Consider the following 18367-nt stretch of genomic DNA (forward strand, 5'->3'; position numbering starts at 1 on the left):
GTCCGACCATTTCTTTTTTATTTCGGCCACAGTCCGAGGTTGTGAGGCTACAGCATTTACGGCGTCTGCAACCTTTTGCCACTCAAGTGCCTTTTTGGCATTAGTAATGCCCACACTGTGCCCTCCAAACAACATTTTTCTCCTCTTTTCCACCTTGCCAACGATAACTTCTACTTCACATTGAGTGAAGTTACGTTTTTTTGATTTCCTCTCTGTGTTTGCCATGATTTCGCAATCGATGAATATTAACTTGTGGGCGTTTCACGGACTATTTATGGGCAACTATGGGCGTGACATGAAGCCGCAAAAGCTGCGCTACATTTAGAATTGATTGTGATTTATTAAGGGAAAAATGCGTAGGATGTGCGTCCTATGTTTCATCCGTACGCCACTTCTGACGCAAATCCTACGCAAAGTTTTATAAATAAGGCCCCAGGTCAGTAGTGTATCCCAGCATGCACTGGGCTAGATAGCAGGTAGTACAACTACGATCCTGTAGGGGAAGCATGTTCTGATCCTGATGTTTATTAGGCGTCGACCCCAGATGGAGTCCAGACACTGGTGGTGTTGAAGGAGTCAAGAGCAATAGCTGAAGAAGATCTGGATGGATGTGATGTGGAGCAGGAGTTGTGAGGAGGGGACATTGGAGGTGAATGGGGAGGAGGAGGGTCGCATCCATCCGACACTGAAAGGACAGCTGACAGCAGCAGGAAAGGAGTTTTAAAGTGTGACAGACAAAAGATGAATACAATAAAATGAATGCCCTCAGTCAACTGATTGAGTTGGAAGCACAGACTGTATGAAAGAAGTGGACATAGTCATCGTGACGTCTCCCGTTGCTTTGTGGACTGCCTTTTGGAAGCCTCGAGTTTGGCTGATAGGCCGCCACCATGTTGATCTTTTGCAACCAGCAGCACCGGACGTGACCATGTTTGGACGAGACGGTGGAGCTAACAGCCGAGTGTGGAGCTACCTAGCTTGCTTAGCTAGGTGCATCTTTAATTCACGTTAACTATCATTTTAACAGGGCTGACGATTTTGTCTAGCGAACAACAGTCTTAAAACTAAATGTACTCATCAGAGAAAGTGAACTGCCAACTCCATCAATTTACACAGTTCTGTGTGTACGAATCACTCTAGCCTGAATGACAGGTCGCCTATACTCATCAGGAAAGTGTTTACTGAGGTAATAAATCAGCTGAGAAGCAGGGTCATTTTACCATTATTTCTGATGGAACTGGACTTCTTTTTGTAACCAGAAGAGTCGCCCCCTGCTGGCCGTACAATAGATTACAGTTTATGGGACTTCTGCGTTCGCATCAGTTTGCTGACCAGAAGCTTCCCGCTTGTTTGGAAGCAGGGAAAAAATGAGAGAGCGAGTGAAAAAGTTTTAACTGTCGCTCTCCAGTGGTGGAAAGAAATTAAGTACATTTACTCAAATACAGTACACTTTTGAGGTACTTTAATTTAGTATTTCTAGTTCAGGGGTTCTTAACCTTTCTGGCAGTCCGACCCCTTTCTGAAATTGAAAATATTTCTGCTGCGCCTTGCGTTTTTGAATGAGCGCCCTGAGCGCACGGAGTTGAAAAAAATTCAACTCATGCCCGACGTCATTAGCAACAAAAGACACAGAACTGTGAGTTGTGATCAAGTTTCTGCTAATATGACCGTTATTACTTAGCGGCAAACCAAAGATTACAGATCAATGGCGCTATAATCTTTGATTAGACTGACAGGACAGCTGATTCGGTGGTTGCCTAGCAACATTAAAAAACCGCAGCGCTTTGCTCTTTTCTGAATTCAACCAAAAAAGGCGCTGATTTGCGCCTCGTGTTTTTCGAACCTGCAAAGTGCTTTCTGTCTGATCGGGGCCTGATTCTTCTTTGTCATTTTATAGCGGTTGGCATTACCGCCACCTACTGGATTAAACAGTGCAAAATATTTACATTGTCCACCCAAAGTGATTCCATTCACATCTGTAGTCCCTCTAGTTATTTAAAACCACTTTAAACCACATTTAGAACCACTGTTCTAGTTCATGTTGCTTAATGCTTCTACTCCGCTACAATTTAGAAGCAAGTATTGTACTTTTGACTCCACTGCATCTATCTGATTACTGACTCTTTACTTCAGATTTATGTTAGTAATACAAAATATAAATCAAAAATTAAGTTACGATGTATTATTATACTTTAAGATAATACTTGATTAATCCCTAGGAGGGAATTCACAACACTACCCAGCAGAATTAAATTTAATCTAAGACTCTCTGTGTACACAAAAGGCCTATTTCTCAATTGCTCACAAATCTGTCACAATCTGTGTTAGTGAGCACTTCTCCTTTGCCGAGAAACCAGTCAGGATCTGGTGTGACCGCCATTTGCATCAGGCAGTGCAATACATCTCCTTCGTGTAGAGTTGATCAGGTTGTTGATTGTGGCCTGTGGAATGATGGTCCACTCCTCTTCAACGGCTGTGCGAAGTTGCAGTCAGGTTGAGACCCCAATGAGGACGACGAGCATGCAGATGCAGAGCTTCCCTGAGACAGTTCCTGACAGTTTGTGCAGAAATTCTTTGGTTATGCAAACCAATTGTTACAGCAGCTGTCCGGGTGCCTGGTCTCTACTATACTTTTACTAATAAAATATCTGGCCTTCTTCCACCGGTGTCACTCTCAAATTGCAGTTTAATTAAGAGAGATCAATTAGAAGAGTGTAACAGTATTTGTTAATAAAGAAAGACTTAAGTGATTAGTGATTCATCTTCACTAAGTGTTGGGTCATATGAAAATAGGAGATAGGCGAAGTCTGGACACCGGTGGTTGTAGAGTAAAGCTGGAAAATCTCCACTGAATCTCCCTGAACATCCTGGAGGTGGTAGGCTGTCTGAAAGATGTAATGACAGAATTGCAGTGATATTTGAAGATTGGCTGGAGGAATGTGGGCAAAAATTGGCTGGATGTGCTGACGTCAGAATTGAGAATGTAGTACTTAAATGTAATGTAGTAACTTTGACAGCGTGGAAAGCAGACGTACTGGAGAAAAGTAGAGCAGGAAGGAATAGCAGAAATCCACTCATAGGGGAGTAAAGGAAAATCTGAGAGAAAATAACTTCCTTATTAAACTTCCTCCAAAGCTTCACATGAATGTGTGAGTCCGTACTCATGCAATGTTGGTGAATGTAACTAAGTAGATTTACTCAAATTCTGTACTTAAAAACAGTTTTGAGATACTTTTATATCTTCTGCTGCTTCTACTTCATTACATTTCAAAGAAAAAAAACATATCTCATCTACATTTATGTTTTTACTAGTTACTTGTCAGTATTTTACGTGCAAAAAATATGATCAGTGTAAAAAACGTCACGCATTGTTACAGATTGAACTACCCGCCAGATGTACTGTATGTCTGTATGAAATTAAATTATCAACAAGCTAACCAGCTAAAACTTCAAAATGCACATTGATGTATAATAGTCCAGACATAAATTTAGTTTAGTTTATTTGACACAAATACAAATACAATAGTAAAAATGGAAATACCAGTGTATAAGACAGTTGATAGGGATGACACGTCAAAGTCCAGGACTTATTTCCATCGTGGTCTCTGATGGTTCATTAGATTGTCTTCTCCACAACAAGATGAAGTTAGCTGTTCAGTGTCCAAAGCGCAAGACACCTGATCACATTATGACAAACATCAAAGTACAACGGTCCATTTATGTTTAAATATGTAAATAATTTATATATGTGAATATTTTAAAACCAATTTACAGTGTATTAAAATGACCAGCAGACTCTGTTTGACCTTTTTCTTAAAGATTCTGCACCTTCTTGATTACAGGAGGCCGTTTATTTCACTCCATAGCACCAAATGAACAGACCTTACCTGTCATGGTTTTAAATGTATAAAAGTGCAGGTTATCTCTTGTGTACAACTTTTGATACTTTAAGTACATTTTGCTAATACTTTTACTTTAGTAAAGTCATGAGGGCAGGGCTTTTACCTGTAATGGAGTATTTTATAGTGTGGTAGTGCTATATTTAGTAAAATTTCTCAATACTGTACTAATGTACCCCTGTACATGGGTCACAATTATGGCTTGCATGGGACATTTGCTGAAAAGCGCCCCAGTTTGGCTTCTCTTTTAATGTCTCTCCTGTCTGTGTTGTTCTTCACAGGTGTCTGGTAAAGTGGTTGGAGGTGCGCTGCGTCTGCCCCATGTGCAACAAACCCATAGCTGGGCCCCCTGAGCAGCACCACAGCATAGGGACTCTCCTGGATGAATTGGTGTAACATCTCAATGCCCGCCAGTTTGGGTGGGACGCGTGTGTCCGGCCAAACCAGCTGGTAAAAGTTAACAACCAACAGGAAGAGGGACATTGTTTTTGCTGTTAAAAACACAGCAAAAACACCAAGATGATGATGTTAAGTTGGGGTAACCTAGTTACCACCCGGAGAAAGACTACGGATGATGATGTTGCCTAGCAACCATCTCTGAGATGGCAGCACAACACCTTGTAGTGTCTGAGAGATTATCTCCAGCCACCCACACATCACCCCACCACTCTTCTTTCAACATCTCCCTGTTCACCTGTTCCATCACATCTTCTCTTGTTGCCTCAAGTGAGGTTAATGGCACCACTGAAGTGGAAGAGACACAGTTGCATTTTTCACAACGATGTGGAAAAGTAAGGATGACATGCGCCGGGCAGAAGGCACTGATCCCCTCTGAGTGTTGTATGTCATGGTATGAGGTTATCAAAACTCTTGTTAAATTCTTTCAGACAAAACGTTTTGAGACAAAGCCATATAGACAAATTCATATTTTCTGCTCAACATCCCCGGCAGTAGCACAATAACATGTTGACAGTTACACTGCTAAAAATACAGTCAAATGTGTGGAGATGTCTAGAAACAAAGGCCATAAGATAATACGTAATACTGTTGCCAAAACATACACAGGGTTGATTAAAACTGCTTTCAAGTAAATGGAAAGCTTATTTTTAAAGACTTAGTGTAAGCAATTACGTATTTGGCATAAAAAAAATGATGGAAAAGATGAATCCATGCCAGAACTAAATTATTCATGTTACTTAGAAGAAGCAGCAAATTCATCCGTGTTTTCATCTTTCTCACAAACCAATTGATTTGTTTGCTGATATGTTGAAATTATTACTGTGTAAAATCCATATTGGTGCCAACCTCTACAGTGATATCATGTGTGTTGATGCTCCAGCTGATTTTTCCACTGGGATGTTTTAATTGTTCAGACATGTTTTTATTGTGTTAATATAGATGGACACCTCCTGCCTCTCGCTGTAACAGTTTGGTTCTTTGTTGAAATATGTTGAAGATTTCTTTTAGATATTGCACTTTGAATTCATGAAAACCCTTGTACTACTAAAATGTTAGACTAAGGTTTGGATGCAGCACAGCCGGTCCCTTGTTTTCAGGTGTGGTGAATCTTTTATTAAAGCCTATGAAGCAGCAGAGATGCTGCTTCATCTGAAGATAAGGGAAGCAGCAGTACAGGCCCTCGGTGTTGTTCTGTGAATTCATCCGGGAAGCAACTAAATCTCACTTTCATAGGCAGCGATTTTTGTGGCGTTATTGTTGGTGATTCTGTTTTACATTCCTCTGTCGTAGGTTGTTTTTTTGTGATTTACAGCGATTCAGACAGCAAAACACTGCCTAAATTGAGCAAAAAACTCGCAAAGCACATATTCCAGATACAGAAGGCACCTGCACTGTAATTAAAAGCCAAACACGCAAGGTGAGGCTGTTGAGACCACATGAGTCCGTGAACCAAGAAAAAAAAAGGCTATCCTGTTGCATTTTCGGCACACGAAGAAGAGAAATGTTCAATCTGATTCTGGCCACATTCCATATTTTGTAATACAACAGTAAATAACTTGAAACAATAATAAATACAGTTGTCTGTTTTGCCCAGCTTCTCTTCTTTATTTCTTGGTAGTTGTGTATCTGGCGCCATCATCAGGTGAAATAATGTCTAACACTGTATGAAATTAGCTCACTAGTTCTCAACCTTTTTGTCTTGTGACCTACTTGCACACCCTGCCACAGATATTTCCTTCTCAAATTGTTTAATATAAGTTCTGGATAGGTAAAACTGTCTAGTTCACAAGACAAAAAAAGCAAACATTTTTTAAAACAGCAGTAATGTTGTGTCTTCTTATTTCCAGTCTTGTTAAAAGATTGATTTATCTAATATGTGACTGTCAATTATTCATTCAATTAATTGTTTGTACTGTTTCTGAAAATAGTGAAAGAAGCCCAGTGCAAGTTGCCAGAGCCAAATTCTCTACAATCTGAAGAGGTGGGGGTTACTGCTCTTTATTACCAAAATCAGTGTGGTAATAATAAGCCTTACATGTCACAATAAATGTTCCAGTGTTGTAAGCATTAGTTAGTCCAGTGACTGACATCCAGTAAGTGTTAATTAAGAAAGATGTTTTGGCTTGAAGGGTGTGATAATTCCCCTTAATTTTTTTTTCATTTGCTTGTGGTTAGTTGTGGTATCTAGATGTGCACATAGCCGTGAGATTTATCAATTTAAACCAAAACTATCTGCAAGGATAAATACCACTGAAGGTAATTCAGAAAATGTTTGTATTTTTTTTCCAGTGCTAAAAAGTTCTGAAAGTTCTAAAATGTCTAGTTATTTGAACTGATACTCGCAATGTTTATGTGTGTATCTATGAATTATTTGCTCATGCTGAGCGAATACAAGCCCGTAAGACTGGACAAAAACAGACATAAAATAAAAGTGGTAAATAAATTAGAGATAAAAAACAAAGGTGTGTTTAACAACTTTTAAAGGTGTCTAGATGGGATGGAAAAGTGTGAATAATCTCCATCTCAGCTTGAGACACAATGGATCTACATTTAGCAACATTCCCCTGCTGGAAAAATGCAATAATGAACCAATAATATTACATTAATAATATAAGAAGAAGCAGACGGAAAACAATGAACTCTTTTCCTGGAGCCTTTGTCCTTTACTTTAAAAATATTTGAATTGAATTAAGTCATCGCTGTATGACATTACTAACATTTCAGAAACTTTAGAAATAACAACGAATTAATACCATTATACAGTAAATGTATTCATATTGGATACCAAATCTCCATTTACAAGAAAATCCCTTCCTCCTAAATTGCAGAGGAAACAGAAGCCAGATTTAGAGGAGTCAGAGCTCAGGATTTGACATCCGAATGAAAACAAGGACCATCTGTATGCTGCCTCATTAAATGTGCAAGACCCCAGTCCTGTTGGTGGGATCCAACTGGTACCTAGCTATTTCCCTGCAACAGATTGCAGGTGGCAGAGCATCGAAAGTCTAAAGGGCATTCCTTACTCCAGTTGCCTTTTAATTAGACTTAAGGGACGGGCACAGCCTCAGAGGACCTGAAAGGGAATTCAGGATGAAGGCAGATGGTGTGAGATCTCATATGGGATGGAAGTGAACGCTGGGTCTGATAGAAAGAGAGAGAGAGAGGAGAGGGAGGTGCTGGGAAAAGGTGGAGACTGAGAGGAGATAGGATGGGGGAGAGAGGAGGCACTCAGACCTCAGCAGGACAACATTCAGTTTACTCCTGGAAGGCCACAGAGAGTTGATGTTGTTGTTGATTGTATGGACGCTTTCCTGGCAAGACTACAAAGCAAAAGCCTGCAAGAATCGTTGAGAAACACTTGATTTCAGGAGAGTCGAGCAGTTCAGGATGATGGACATCTGTCTCACAACTTTCCTTTGAGATTCACAACAGCTGGTGATTATGTCAAAATCCTGTTTTTTTGAAATGGCGTTAATTACAACTTTGTAGAGTGTTACGTATGTGTTGGGGGAGGATGTTTGCTCGTTTCAGACTGTGATCTCAGTGTTTTTACAATCAGTTTCATCGTGGAAACTCATAAATCTGATGACCCACTGTGATTTACTGCCTGTAAGGTGTTCAGCTGAAATGACAGCATGATGAAAGCTTGCAGTCATTTTAAAATAGAAAGACTTTTAAATGAGCCGCAAGAGATGAAAGACCATAACTATAATATTTAAGCCGAAAAGCTATTGGTACTGTGGAAGAATTTTATTAGCGTGCAGGGTCCAAAACAGGTATAAAGTTTTTATGAAAAATGACTTAATGGTAGATTGCTTTAAATGATTCTGCATGGAATGAACACATGCATCTGTGATCACCAACACACGCTCTCTCTCTTTCTCTCTCTCTCTCACACACACACACACACACACTGCTTGGGTGGACCTGGAAACATAAGCAAGTCTTTCATGAGATCAGCCTCTACCTGAGCAATAAAGAGCCATCTGTGCTGTGAATAAACTGATGATGGCAACACACACACAAACACACACACGCGGACACACAGAGAAATGCTTGTTTTTGTCACTTCCTTCAGCGTCGTGGCACTGAATGTAAGGTCAAGATATTTCTCTTTCCGTGCATTTTATAGCAGCCAACCTAAACCTGACCAGCAGTCCAACAGCAGTGAGAAGACGAGGATGCGTGGTGTGGACTGGTAATGAAATAAGCCGAGGCACATCAGGACAAGACTCACGAGGTTGGTTGGTTCACTCTCTCCGGTTCTCATTTGATTCATAACATTTCCTTCATGTCAATGTCTCTCCTACTTCTGTGTTTCTTTCTTGTAATAAAGCCAATCTTGCAATGAAATGTTGCTATTTTTGGTGCACAATCAACAACATTAGATCTTTCTGAGTGTGAATGATTTAACACTTGACTAAACAATAATTCTTGGTATAGTGGTTACCAAGGGTCGGGAACCGCCAAGGGGTCCCTAGATAAATCTAAAGGGGTCACCTGATGCTTAAAATAATTCTTTCACCCACAATCACAATGATTTCATCTGACTTTTATCTAATTCTTGCTTTGTAGCCATGCTAGTGGCATCTGGTCTGTCATCAGTCCAGTACTTTGATCCAGACTAAAATATCAGTCAACTATTGGAAGGATTTTGTACAGACATTCATGGTCCCCAGAGGATGAACCATAATAATGTTGGTGATCCACTGGCTTTTCCTGTAATATGTGAAACTTTGGTTTAGGAAAAATACTTTTACAGGAGTCCCTGGATAATGCCATTCCCATCAGCTTCAACTATGTTTCGTGATTAGTGCTAACTTAGCAAATGCTAGCATGCTAACTTGCAAAACAAAGATGGTGAACAAGATCAACATTACACCTGCTTTGCATCAGCATGTTAGCAATGTCACTATGAACATGGTAGCATGCTGCATTTGGCACAAACTGTGTCTAAATTATTGGTTCTTTTTCTGTCTCGCTGCCCTCAGAAGCTGAAATAAGCTAATGCAATCTTGTTAGTTCAACTGCTCATGGTTCGTGTACAAAACCTGTAATTAAAAGCAGTCAAATGTTCTTTGGATCACCTTTCAACTTAAGAAAAAGAAAGATATGAACACAAACTGCAAGTGTTGGGCATATCCAATCCATATAACGTTACAGCATCCCCTGCCACATTTCTACCGTTAAACCACCGCTCGACTGAGGTAATGTTTACTTTTACCTTCTGGGGAATCCCTCACCTCCTCCTCGATTAGTAAATCCGAAAGCACAACAACCATCCAGCATTTTGGCAATGCAAAAAGTAACAAACTCAAAGTAACAGTGTATCACTTGCTTACTGGTTGGCAGGCAACGGAAAATAACGTCTTTTTTTCCTTGGAATGTGACGCCACGTGAAAACTTTGAATAAAACTGATTCTGATTCTGATTGGCCATTGTCTTCTGTGTTTACCAGGTTGCCGCAGGATTGGGCTGCATGTTCCTTTGTGGGTGTGACCAGCATTCTCTGCCTGGAGCAAATGAGCATATATGGAAATCCAGCTTGGAATGACATCATACCGAGCCGTTAGTACAAAACACTGTTTAAAACATAGCATTCAGATCAGGGGAATATCTGAGGTTTTGGCTCACAGGGATTTCTTTTAAATAGTTTTACCTAAATATTTGAAGCTTTGGGCATGTTTAACATGAACATCTGACACTGTAACATTGTAGAAATGCCAGAAAATATGAAAAAGCAAAATAGGTCCACTTTAAAGGTTGGAAACCACTGTTTTAAAATGTGTATCATTGTCATTGTAGGGAGTTTCAACGCTCTGGTGGTGATCTCGGCGCTTACATGTGACACAAAAAGATTGGTTCAATATTTAAGAGAAATTAATGTTGGGATGCCCTCTGAAGATGCTGCCTGAGGATGTGACAGACGCGGATGACATGAGAAAACAGAAGGACGTCTTCTCAAAAAGCCACATTATTGTAATTGTGTTTTAGGAACTATGGGTTGCTCATCTTTTTGCAGGTGCATCTCCACTTGACAAAAGTACAGTCATGATTTTATAAGCCTTAAGTGTTTCAGGATATTTAAATAGACAATCCACCATGTTTAAACGGTGGCTTATAGCTCTGCTGCCCCGGGTCGGCCTTCTTGTCCTGGGCCTCTGCTGCTGTCTGTCCCTGTTCTACCTCCTGGCCTGTAAACCAACCTCTCACAGCAGCCAGCAGTCTCTGCTGTGGTCTGGAGGGGCCACCAGTAAGGAGGGATACATGGCCTTGTTGCAGGAGAGGGAGGACTCTCACAGACATTACATTAACAGCTTAACAAAGCAGATAGCCCAGCTAAAGGAGGCTCTCCAGGAGAGGACGCAGCAGCTTCAGGAGTCCCTGGATAAAGCTAAAATAAAAGGGATTCTGCCTCACGGTGTGGCGAGTCTGCACAAAACCCCGACACTGTCTGACCTGAAGGTAGGAACACACATGATTTGATGCAGAATCCATGAGTGCTGATGAGAAAAATGAAATTTGACATTATAGATGTAGTAGTTCATGTTACATTATGTCCCCCAGGAGTTCTTCCACTCCCAGCTGAGCCAGGCGGAGGTGAACTCAGGTGTAAAGCTGCCCAGCGAATATGCAGTGATTCCTTATGACACTTTCACCCTGCGTAGGTGAGTGCGGCAGTTGTTTTTCTGTAAGGACACCAGTAGAGCCATCAGGGCCTCCAGGAGTAACCGTGTAACCTACTTCTGATGCTAATTCTTACCTCATGCCTCTTCATAGAGCACGTTTTTTGTTTTGTCACTCAGGGTGTACCAGCTGGAGACAGGGCTGACCAGGCACCCGGAGGAGAGGCCTGCGAGGAGAGATCGCAGAGACGAGCTGATAGGTACAGTGGAAACAGCTCTGCACTACCTGAATGGACCTCAGCAACACACAGACAACACCAGGCGGAAGCACACATACTCCCCTCCAGACTTCATAGAGGGTGAGAAAGATCTCAGTTCATTCACTCATCCTCTTCACGTGTTTACCGTTGGTGCACAGCTGGGAAACCTCTGGGAAACTACTCACTACTCAGTCTGACATTGTGTACGTGAGGGGTCATTATTGGAATCATCGATCCAACTTTTTCCCTCTGGATACATAGTCTGATACTTCAACTCAGGGAATCTGCCAATACCAAGTACCGATCTGATCTTGCATTTTACTGCCGTTTGGAGGGTCAGAAAGGTATCTTTACTTTTAGCTTTTTGTTGTCTTTTTTCTAACAACCCTTTCTGCTGTATTGATAAGTTTACTAAGTAGACTCTTATGCGTGAGTTGATTTTTCTTCTAAACACAAATATGTGGATATATATTATCAAATCACAATTTCTATTTTTATTTAGTACAATCTCATAGCAACACCGTCTGAAACAGGTGCCTCATTATTAACATCTTGAAAACGATATTTGTGATTTGCTAGTAGTTTCAGTTTAGTTAGTTGTGATAAGTTTATAAACAGGAATCTTCTTTTTCCATTCAAACCCAAATAAGTATTCATTCATTATTGGAAAATAAAATTTTCATACATTGTGACGGAAAGGCAAGAGCAGTCACCCCACCCGGATTCGAACCCAGGTCTACAGGGTACCAAACATGCGACTTGACCGCAACACCAAAAAGCCAGGCTCATTGGTATGTAGAGACGGTGGTTTGTCACATACATGTTGAATTATATTATTGACAAATTTCACATTTCACATCAACTAACCTGCTACTGACTAAAAGGCTCTCTGGGTTTCAATCAATTAATTGGAAATTAATTAAATCAAACAAAACAGTTAAACACTGTCTCCAGTATCCCTGTAATTATTACCAAATAACATAGTCCTTTGCAGGAACCTTATGAACTTACTGTCATTAGTTATTTTCTAAGGAATTATAAGAAAATATAGATTTGGGATGTAATATATGCTGTTTTCTCTGTTTCTATCACAGGGTTGACTCGTACAGAGCGGGACAGAGGAACCGTTTACGAGCTGATGTTTAAAGGAGACGGCCCACGGGACTTCATACAGCTCGTGCTCTTCAGGCCATTCGGTCCTGTGGTGAAGGTTAAGAGCGAGAGCGTAGACACGCACAGCATGCTGATCAACATCATCGTACCTCTTTCCAAGAGGGCGGACGCATTCAGGCAGTTCATGAACAACTTCAGGTATCATCTGAAAGTGAATTTACACATTGGCACCCACTCCCAGGCCCTACTGGGATTGTATCATGACATTATTGATCTCAAACTTTAGTAATACATTTGGAAGTGCTGAGTGAGTCCTTATCTTAATATGACTCCTTGCCACTTCAGAGAAAATGAGGAATTTATAGATTTTAAAGGCTTTAGAGGAGTGAATCGAATTGTTGTCCTTATATTAAAAAAAGGTCATTTATGGCTATGTCTGGATCTCAGAAGTGGGCCTAACACATGTTTATTTACTTTATATAATGCCTCCTTAATTGTTTTTTGGTTTAGAGAAGTGTGCATTCAGCAGGATGGCAGGGTTCATCTCACTGTTGTCTACTTTGGTCGAGATCAGATCGGCCAGGTGAAAGCCATGCTGGACCAGACAACCAGGTAAATGTAGACAATTTACAGTTGAACCATCAGCTAATGTCACATTGGCTTGATGTGTTGCCACCCTTAAACAATATTCACCTACAGTATCTTCCTCTGATCAGAGATCATTGAACAACACAGTCAAGGTTTGTCACAGGTATAACTTAAATTATGTTTAAGTTGTATTTTATATGATTGTATTGTATTTCTCCTCTATACTTTAGTAAAAAATATAAAATCTTTACAAATGTATTCTTTATTAAATATAATTTAAGTCAAGTAGCTCCATGTTTTGTGCCTTAATAACCCTTTAATTTCCAGTTTTGGTAAAGAATTTATTTATTTATTTTTGCAGTTTTGCAGAGCCTGTTATTCCCTTTTTATTTCTTTTTGTTGGTAACAATTTTTAGGGTCACACCTTTATCTGACAAAAAAAAGATCAGATAAAATAATTGTTCATTGGACTCTCTCTGACGCTATAAATTATGTTACTGACCTCTTAAAATAGAGCCTTTCTGGGGGTCATAACAACTAATAAGAACTAATTAATAACTAATAATGAGTAAAGTGTGCAGGGTCCACAGGTGGGACAAAGTCACTGTCCTGAGTCAACTCCTAAGTTAAGACCAAATCCTAAACTTTATGTTTTCAATTCCTAAACAAGTCATTTTGCACCTTTCACCAAATGTAATGCTATTTTCAATGTTTAACAGTACAATAGTACAATACATAATTAATGAATGCTTATTCAATTTTTAATCAATTACTTTCAAATAAACCTAACAACATGATCAAGTTTACCTCTATGAGATACTCCTGTGGCACAATTACAGTCATTCTGAGCTGAATGTTTTGCATGTTTCCATCTAGTTTTGGTTGACCAGAGTCTTTACATTTATTTGAATGTGATAATCTCAGGTATCATTGGTTTGTCTGTTGTATAATGGTCTGCACTGCCAAGCACACCTTTCCCTCCTGCCTGCCCAACATAACCGACTGCTGTGATAGAGTCGAAGTATATTTGTTTGGCAGGAAAAATGAGGAATTGATTAGCAGCACACGTTCTTATAACATCATTTCAAAACAGTTGAAGTCCAAGCTGAGTTGCAAGTCTTTTTTTTTATTTTGTCAAGTCATCAGATTCATGACCTGAGTTGAAGTCATGTGACTCGAGTCCACTCCTCTGGCAAGACATATAGAAATCTGTTTCTTCTTCTTCTTTTGGAATTCGCTCGCACAGATGTGTCTGTGCTGCTCTGCAGATGTTTGGGCCGTAAAATAAACAAAAAACACACAGAGAGTATCAGTGTTCAGTGTATCAGCTGCAGGCTAATAATAAGCTAATGATAAGCTAGTCCCCTGACACCTCTGGTTCCCCAGGGAGCAAAACACACACCCCTCTCTCGTGTATAAACTGGGATGATAAATATTTTATACCTTAGTTTTTTGGGAGTAAAATACTGTAGAATGTAATACTGCATCAGTCTGGTGACTGCAGGTTGGTTGTTTTTGATTGATTTCAAATTAAAACAGCCCTTCTTCTTGTTCTTCTGTCCCCCAGAGAGACTCGGTTCCGGAGCTTCACTTTGATCCAGCTGAATGAGGAGTTTTCTCGCGGGCGGGGCTTGGAGGTGGGCGCCAGGGCTTGGAGGCGGAGTCAGAATGTCCTGCTCTTCTTCTGTGATGTTGACATCCACTTCACTGCTGACTTCTTAACTTCCTGTCGTCTCAACGCAGAGCCTGGTGAGAAAGAGAGAGGATTGCTTCACTTCAAGCTGTATGAAACATTTACTAAGGAGCTTTTTCAACATTATGCAGCTTTTTTCTTCTTTTACCACAGAGATGTTATCCAGCCTTGATTCATACTATAACCACGTTCTACAAGAGTAAAACAACTAATAATAACATTGCCTGAGAAGTCACATTGTTTCTGCTGTTTGTTTCACTGAATTAATTAAAGGCCCTGCACTCCCACACAGGTGCTTTCAATCATCCTGGCTCATTGGACCTTGGCTCAGGTTGTAGTTGGACAGAGCTCTACAGGGAATGTGAGGTCACCAAAGTCCATGTACTATTGGGTGGGCTCAAAAAAGATGACCTGTAAAGTGCTCCTTTGAGCCATTTCAATTTGTGTGCCAAATTTGCTGGCGGGGAAACCATTGCATTTCAATTTGGCTCACAAAACTGCACATGCTACTTCCACATGTTCCAACAGCATCATAATCAATAAATACAACTTAGCACATATTTCTTTTTTGTGGCTGGTAAAAGGAACTGAACTCCATTTCAGAAAGTCTTCCTGTCCGTGCCCCTTCATAACCAGCAGCATGACCAAATGGAGCTCAGGCAATCCACCTTATTCCTAACTTTATGATACATCCTGTGATTATAGTTACCAGTTATTCGTTTCACTGAGAGTTAGTGGTATGAAACAGATGTTTTCTCCATTCTTTGAGATTTTGGGGGAAACAAATGATGTGGGGACACACCTTAAAGGAGATAATGTAAATTTACCTCTTCCATCTAACAGAGTATTAGGAGGATGATCTGAAGAATGCACCCGACCCTATTACTGTTGAATTACTGATAAGCCTCAGAGCTTTTCATTCTGTTCATCACTTCACTGTCAGCCAGTAGTGGATGAAGTATTCAGATCCTTTGCTTAAGTAAAAGTACTAATAACTAACTCTAAAAATACTCAGTCACAAGTAAAAGTACAGCATTGAAAATGTTTCTTAAGTAAAAGTATGTAAGTATAATCAGGAAAATGTACTTAAAGTGTTAAAAGCACTCAATGCGGATGAAAAATGTCCCCTGTGACTGTTATACTACTTTATATTATATCATTAGATTATTACTAATCACGCAGTAATGTATAAGCAGGATTTTACTGTTGGAGTTGGTTGAGGTTGAACTATTTTGTATCACACTGTAATTAATGACTTCATTATGGATTAATTTGCTGATAATTTTCTTCATTAATTAATTTAATTTAATGTGATAAATGTAGTCACAATTGCCCAGAGCCCAAAGTGACACCTTCACAATGCTTGTTTTGTCAGTTCAAACCTTAAAAATGAACTTAATTAACACTACACATTTGTGAAGCAGGAACCATGCAATGTTTTTACATGAAAAATAACATCAACCATTATCAAAATAGTTCCCTTTCTTTAAATCAACAAATGTAACTGTACTTACTTCCTAAAGTAACTAGTGACTGAAGCTGTCAGATAAATGTAGTGGAAGTCACGTCCATAGTTTATCATGGGTCCAGGAATAAGGTGTAAGTTGACATACCCTAAAAAAAGACTAACTGGAGAAATACACACAAAGAGACCTGAGAAAATATCTAATCAGGCATGGTTAGATAATGGAAACACCCATGGGTGTGTAACAAGGGTGTGTAGGGTCTTGAGAATTAAAAGTTATGTCACTGGGCATTTGAGCATGTCTGTTTATCTTTTCTTGTCTCTAGGTAAGAAGGTGTACTATCCAGTGCTCTTCAGCCAGTACAACCCATCTATCATCTACAGTAATCAGACAATTCTACCCTCTGTTCAACAACAACTGGTAGGTACAAAAATAACAACAAACAGTTAAATTTATGTGAATGAATAAGAGCAAATGTTCAGGTTTATAAGACAGATTTTCTGCCTTTTGTTTCAGGCGATAAGAAAGGAAACTGGATTTTGGAGAGACTTTGGGTTTGGCATGACGTGCCAGTACAGGTCTGATTTCATCAACATAGGTAATGACAAAGCTGGTGTCGTCACTAGTTTCATGTTTTGAAAGACAATAGACAATTAAATATGACTAACAGCCAATATATGCATACCTTATGTGGCAATAAACGCATAAACATATAATATTCTGTGGATTTTTATATAAAGCTTTCACAATCTTTTCAGTGATTGCATATTGCTGCAACAGCAGTTTTGTCATTTCAATACATCAAGTTAAGGAAACAAGATTCTCTTAAAAGGCTGTTTTTGACTATGATTTTCACTCAGCCACTAAACAAGCATAATAAAGTTAAGTTATACTACGCCTCCTGATTCTCACTGTATAAGTCTGCACTTCTCTTATTTTCCGGCAGGTGGTTTTGACCGCAACATCAAAGGCTGGGGGTTAGAGGACGTGCACTTGTACAGGAAGTACCTTCACAGTAAGCTGATGGTGATTCGCTCTCCGTCTCGCAGCCTTTTCCACTTGTGGCACGAGAAGAACTGTGCAGATGAGCTCCCTCCAGACAAGTACAAGATGTGTATGCAGACCAAAGCAATGAGCGAGGCCTCGCACGGCCAGCTGGGGGAGCTGGTTTTCAAACGAGAGATTGAGCTCCATTTGAACTCCCAGAAGCAGAAAAACAAGGTAACTTAATGAGGACAATTCAGCTGCGGTTGGTGATGAGATAACAGGACTTTGGTGATATTATTAGTCACTGTTATGTATGTTCTTGTTTTCAATGGTAATTTATGTTTACTTACATTAATTATTCAGCTTCAAACAAAAGGCGATTTACTGTGTTTTTCTACGGACACATAAACTTGTGCAAAACTGACATCAGAACAAATGGCTGGTCAATAATGTGTCAATAAAAATGGATTGTATAATTTATTTGTCCACTGTATATTTTCTTTCCATAGAGAAGTCAAAGAGGGAATATGGCAAAAGCTGCCATTAATATTTTGTGTGGTTTAATGTGGTTTCCCAAAATGTTTTTTCTGTCATGCAACAAACAATCCCCTGCATATTTATCTTTCCAAATGTATGAACGTTTTCATTACTGCGCAAACGTGTAATAAAAGGTAGCATTTTATTGAAATAACTTGCATGTGGGTTTTCTCATCTTTCTTATTCATTTCTGTTGTGCAAAAACAAAATGCATGATAAACTTTGGCCAGCACAAAAGAATCAAAGCTCTCCTGCTGTGAGGGAGAGTGAAGTCACGAGCAAGATTAAGTTTCTTCATATTCCTGATTTGAATTACATGTTTACCTAATGAGCATCTCTGTTTTTTCCCTGTCATCTGTTTGAAGACATCATCTCTTGTTTCTTTATCCCTCCCAAGTAAATCTGATTCACAGACTTTTTTTTAACAACATACATTTTTACAGAGAAAGTATGGGTTTCACTAACAACATTAATGCTGTCTCTGTTTGATGCACTTAAGCAAGCAGCAGCTTAGTACTTATATCTGTCTGACAAGTCAAAACATCTGCATAATACAAGTTTAGCCCTGCCACCCCCAAGTCGGTTAGTTACTGCCCTAAGCATTGTACTTTACAATAACACAAAACAGACACTGATAAATAGAGTTTTTGAATTCTTTTTTGTTCCTCTCATTCTCTATTCATAAGTGTTTTATTGACACAAGCATAAAAGTATGTAAGGAGTAGGACCACACCTTAAC

At 39.6% G+C, this 18367-nt stretch overlaps 2 protein-coding genes and 2 long non-coding RNA genes across 6 annotated transcripts in view; 2 read left to right on the plus strand and 2 right to left on the minus strand.

Annotated features, from left to right (window-relative positions):
- LOC123960283 overlaps positions 1-1382 on the minus strand; it is a 6709-nt gene extending 5327 nt beyond the window's left edge. Inside the window, exon 1 of the long non-coding RNA XR_006822495.1 lies at positions 1221-1382. This is a non-coding gene — a long non-coding RNA (uncharacterized LOC123960283). The remainder of the gene's footprint in view (positions 1-1220) is intronic.
- The window catches only part of rnf122 (ring finger protein 122), a 21625-nt gene extending 15674 nt beyond the window's left edge, over positions 1-5951 (plus strand). For all 3 annotated transcript variants that reach the window (XM_046034938.1, XM_046034939.1, XM_046034940.1), the window contains one exon: positions 4181-5951. In XM_046034938.1, the coding sequence (XP_045890894.1) occupies positions 4181-4295 (115 nt within the window). In that variant the 3' untranslated portion in view covers positions 4296-5951. The remainder of the gene's footprint in view (positions 1-4180) is intronic.
- Positions 5952-10437: 4486 nt separating this feature from the next.
- On the plus strand, positions 10438-17776 carry LOC123960500 (chondroitin sulfate N-acetylgalactosaminyltransferase 1-like). Its single transcript, XM_046035272.1, has 9 exons — positions 10438-10823; positions 10926-11026; positions 11165-11343; positions 12339-12555; positions 12868-12969; positions 14513-14694; positions 16430-16524; positions 16621-16702; positions 17051-17776. Exons 1-9 carry the CDS (start codon positions 10461-10463, stop codon positions 17332-17334), a joined length of 1605 nt encoding a protein of 534 aa, XP_045891228.1. The 5' UTR covers positions 10438-10460; the 3' UTR covers positions 17335-17776.
- LOC123960501 lies at positions 14052-14934 on the minus strand. Its single transcript, XR_006822536.1, has 2 exons — positions 14787-14934; positions 14052-14691 (listed from the first exon to the last, which is right to left on the minus strand). It is a non-coding gene; the product is annotated as an uncharacterized LOC123960501 (long non-coding RNA).
- Positions 17777-18367: the final 591 nt, after the last annotated feature.

Source organism: Micropterus dolomieu, linkage group LG21 (assembly GCF_021292245.1).
Source record: "Micropterus dolomieu isolate WLL.071019.BEF.003 ecotype Adirondacks linkage group LG21, ASM2129224v1, whole genome shotgun sequence".
In the NCBI taxonomy this organism is placed as follows: Eukaryota; Metazoa; Chordata; class Actinopteri; order Centrarchiformes; family Centrarchidae; genus Micropterus; species Micropterus dolomieu.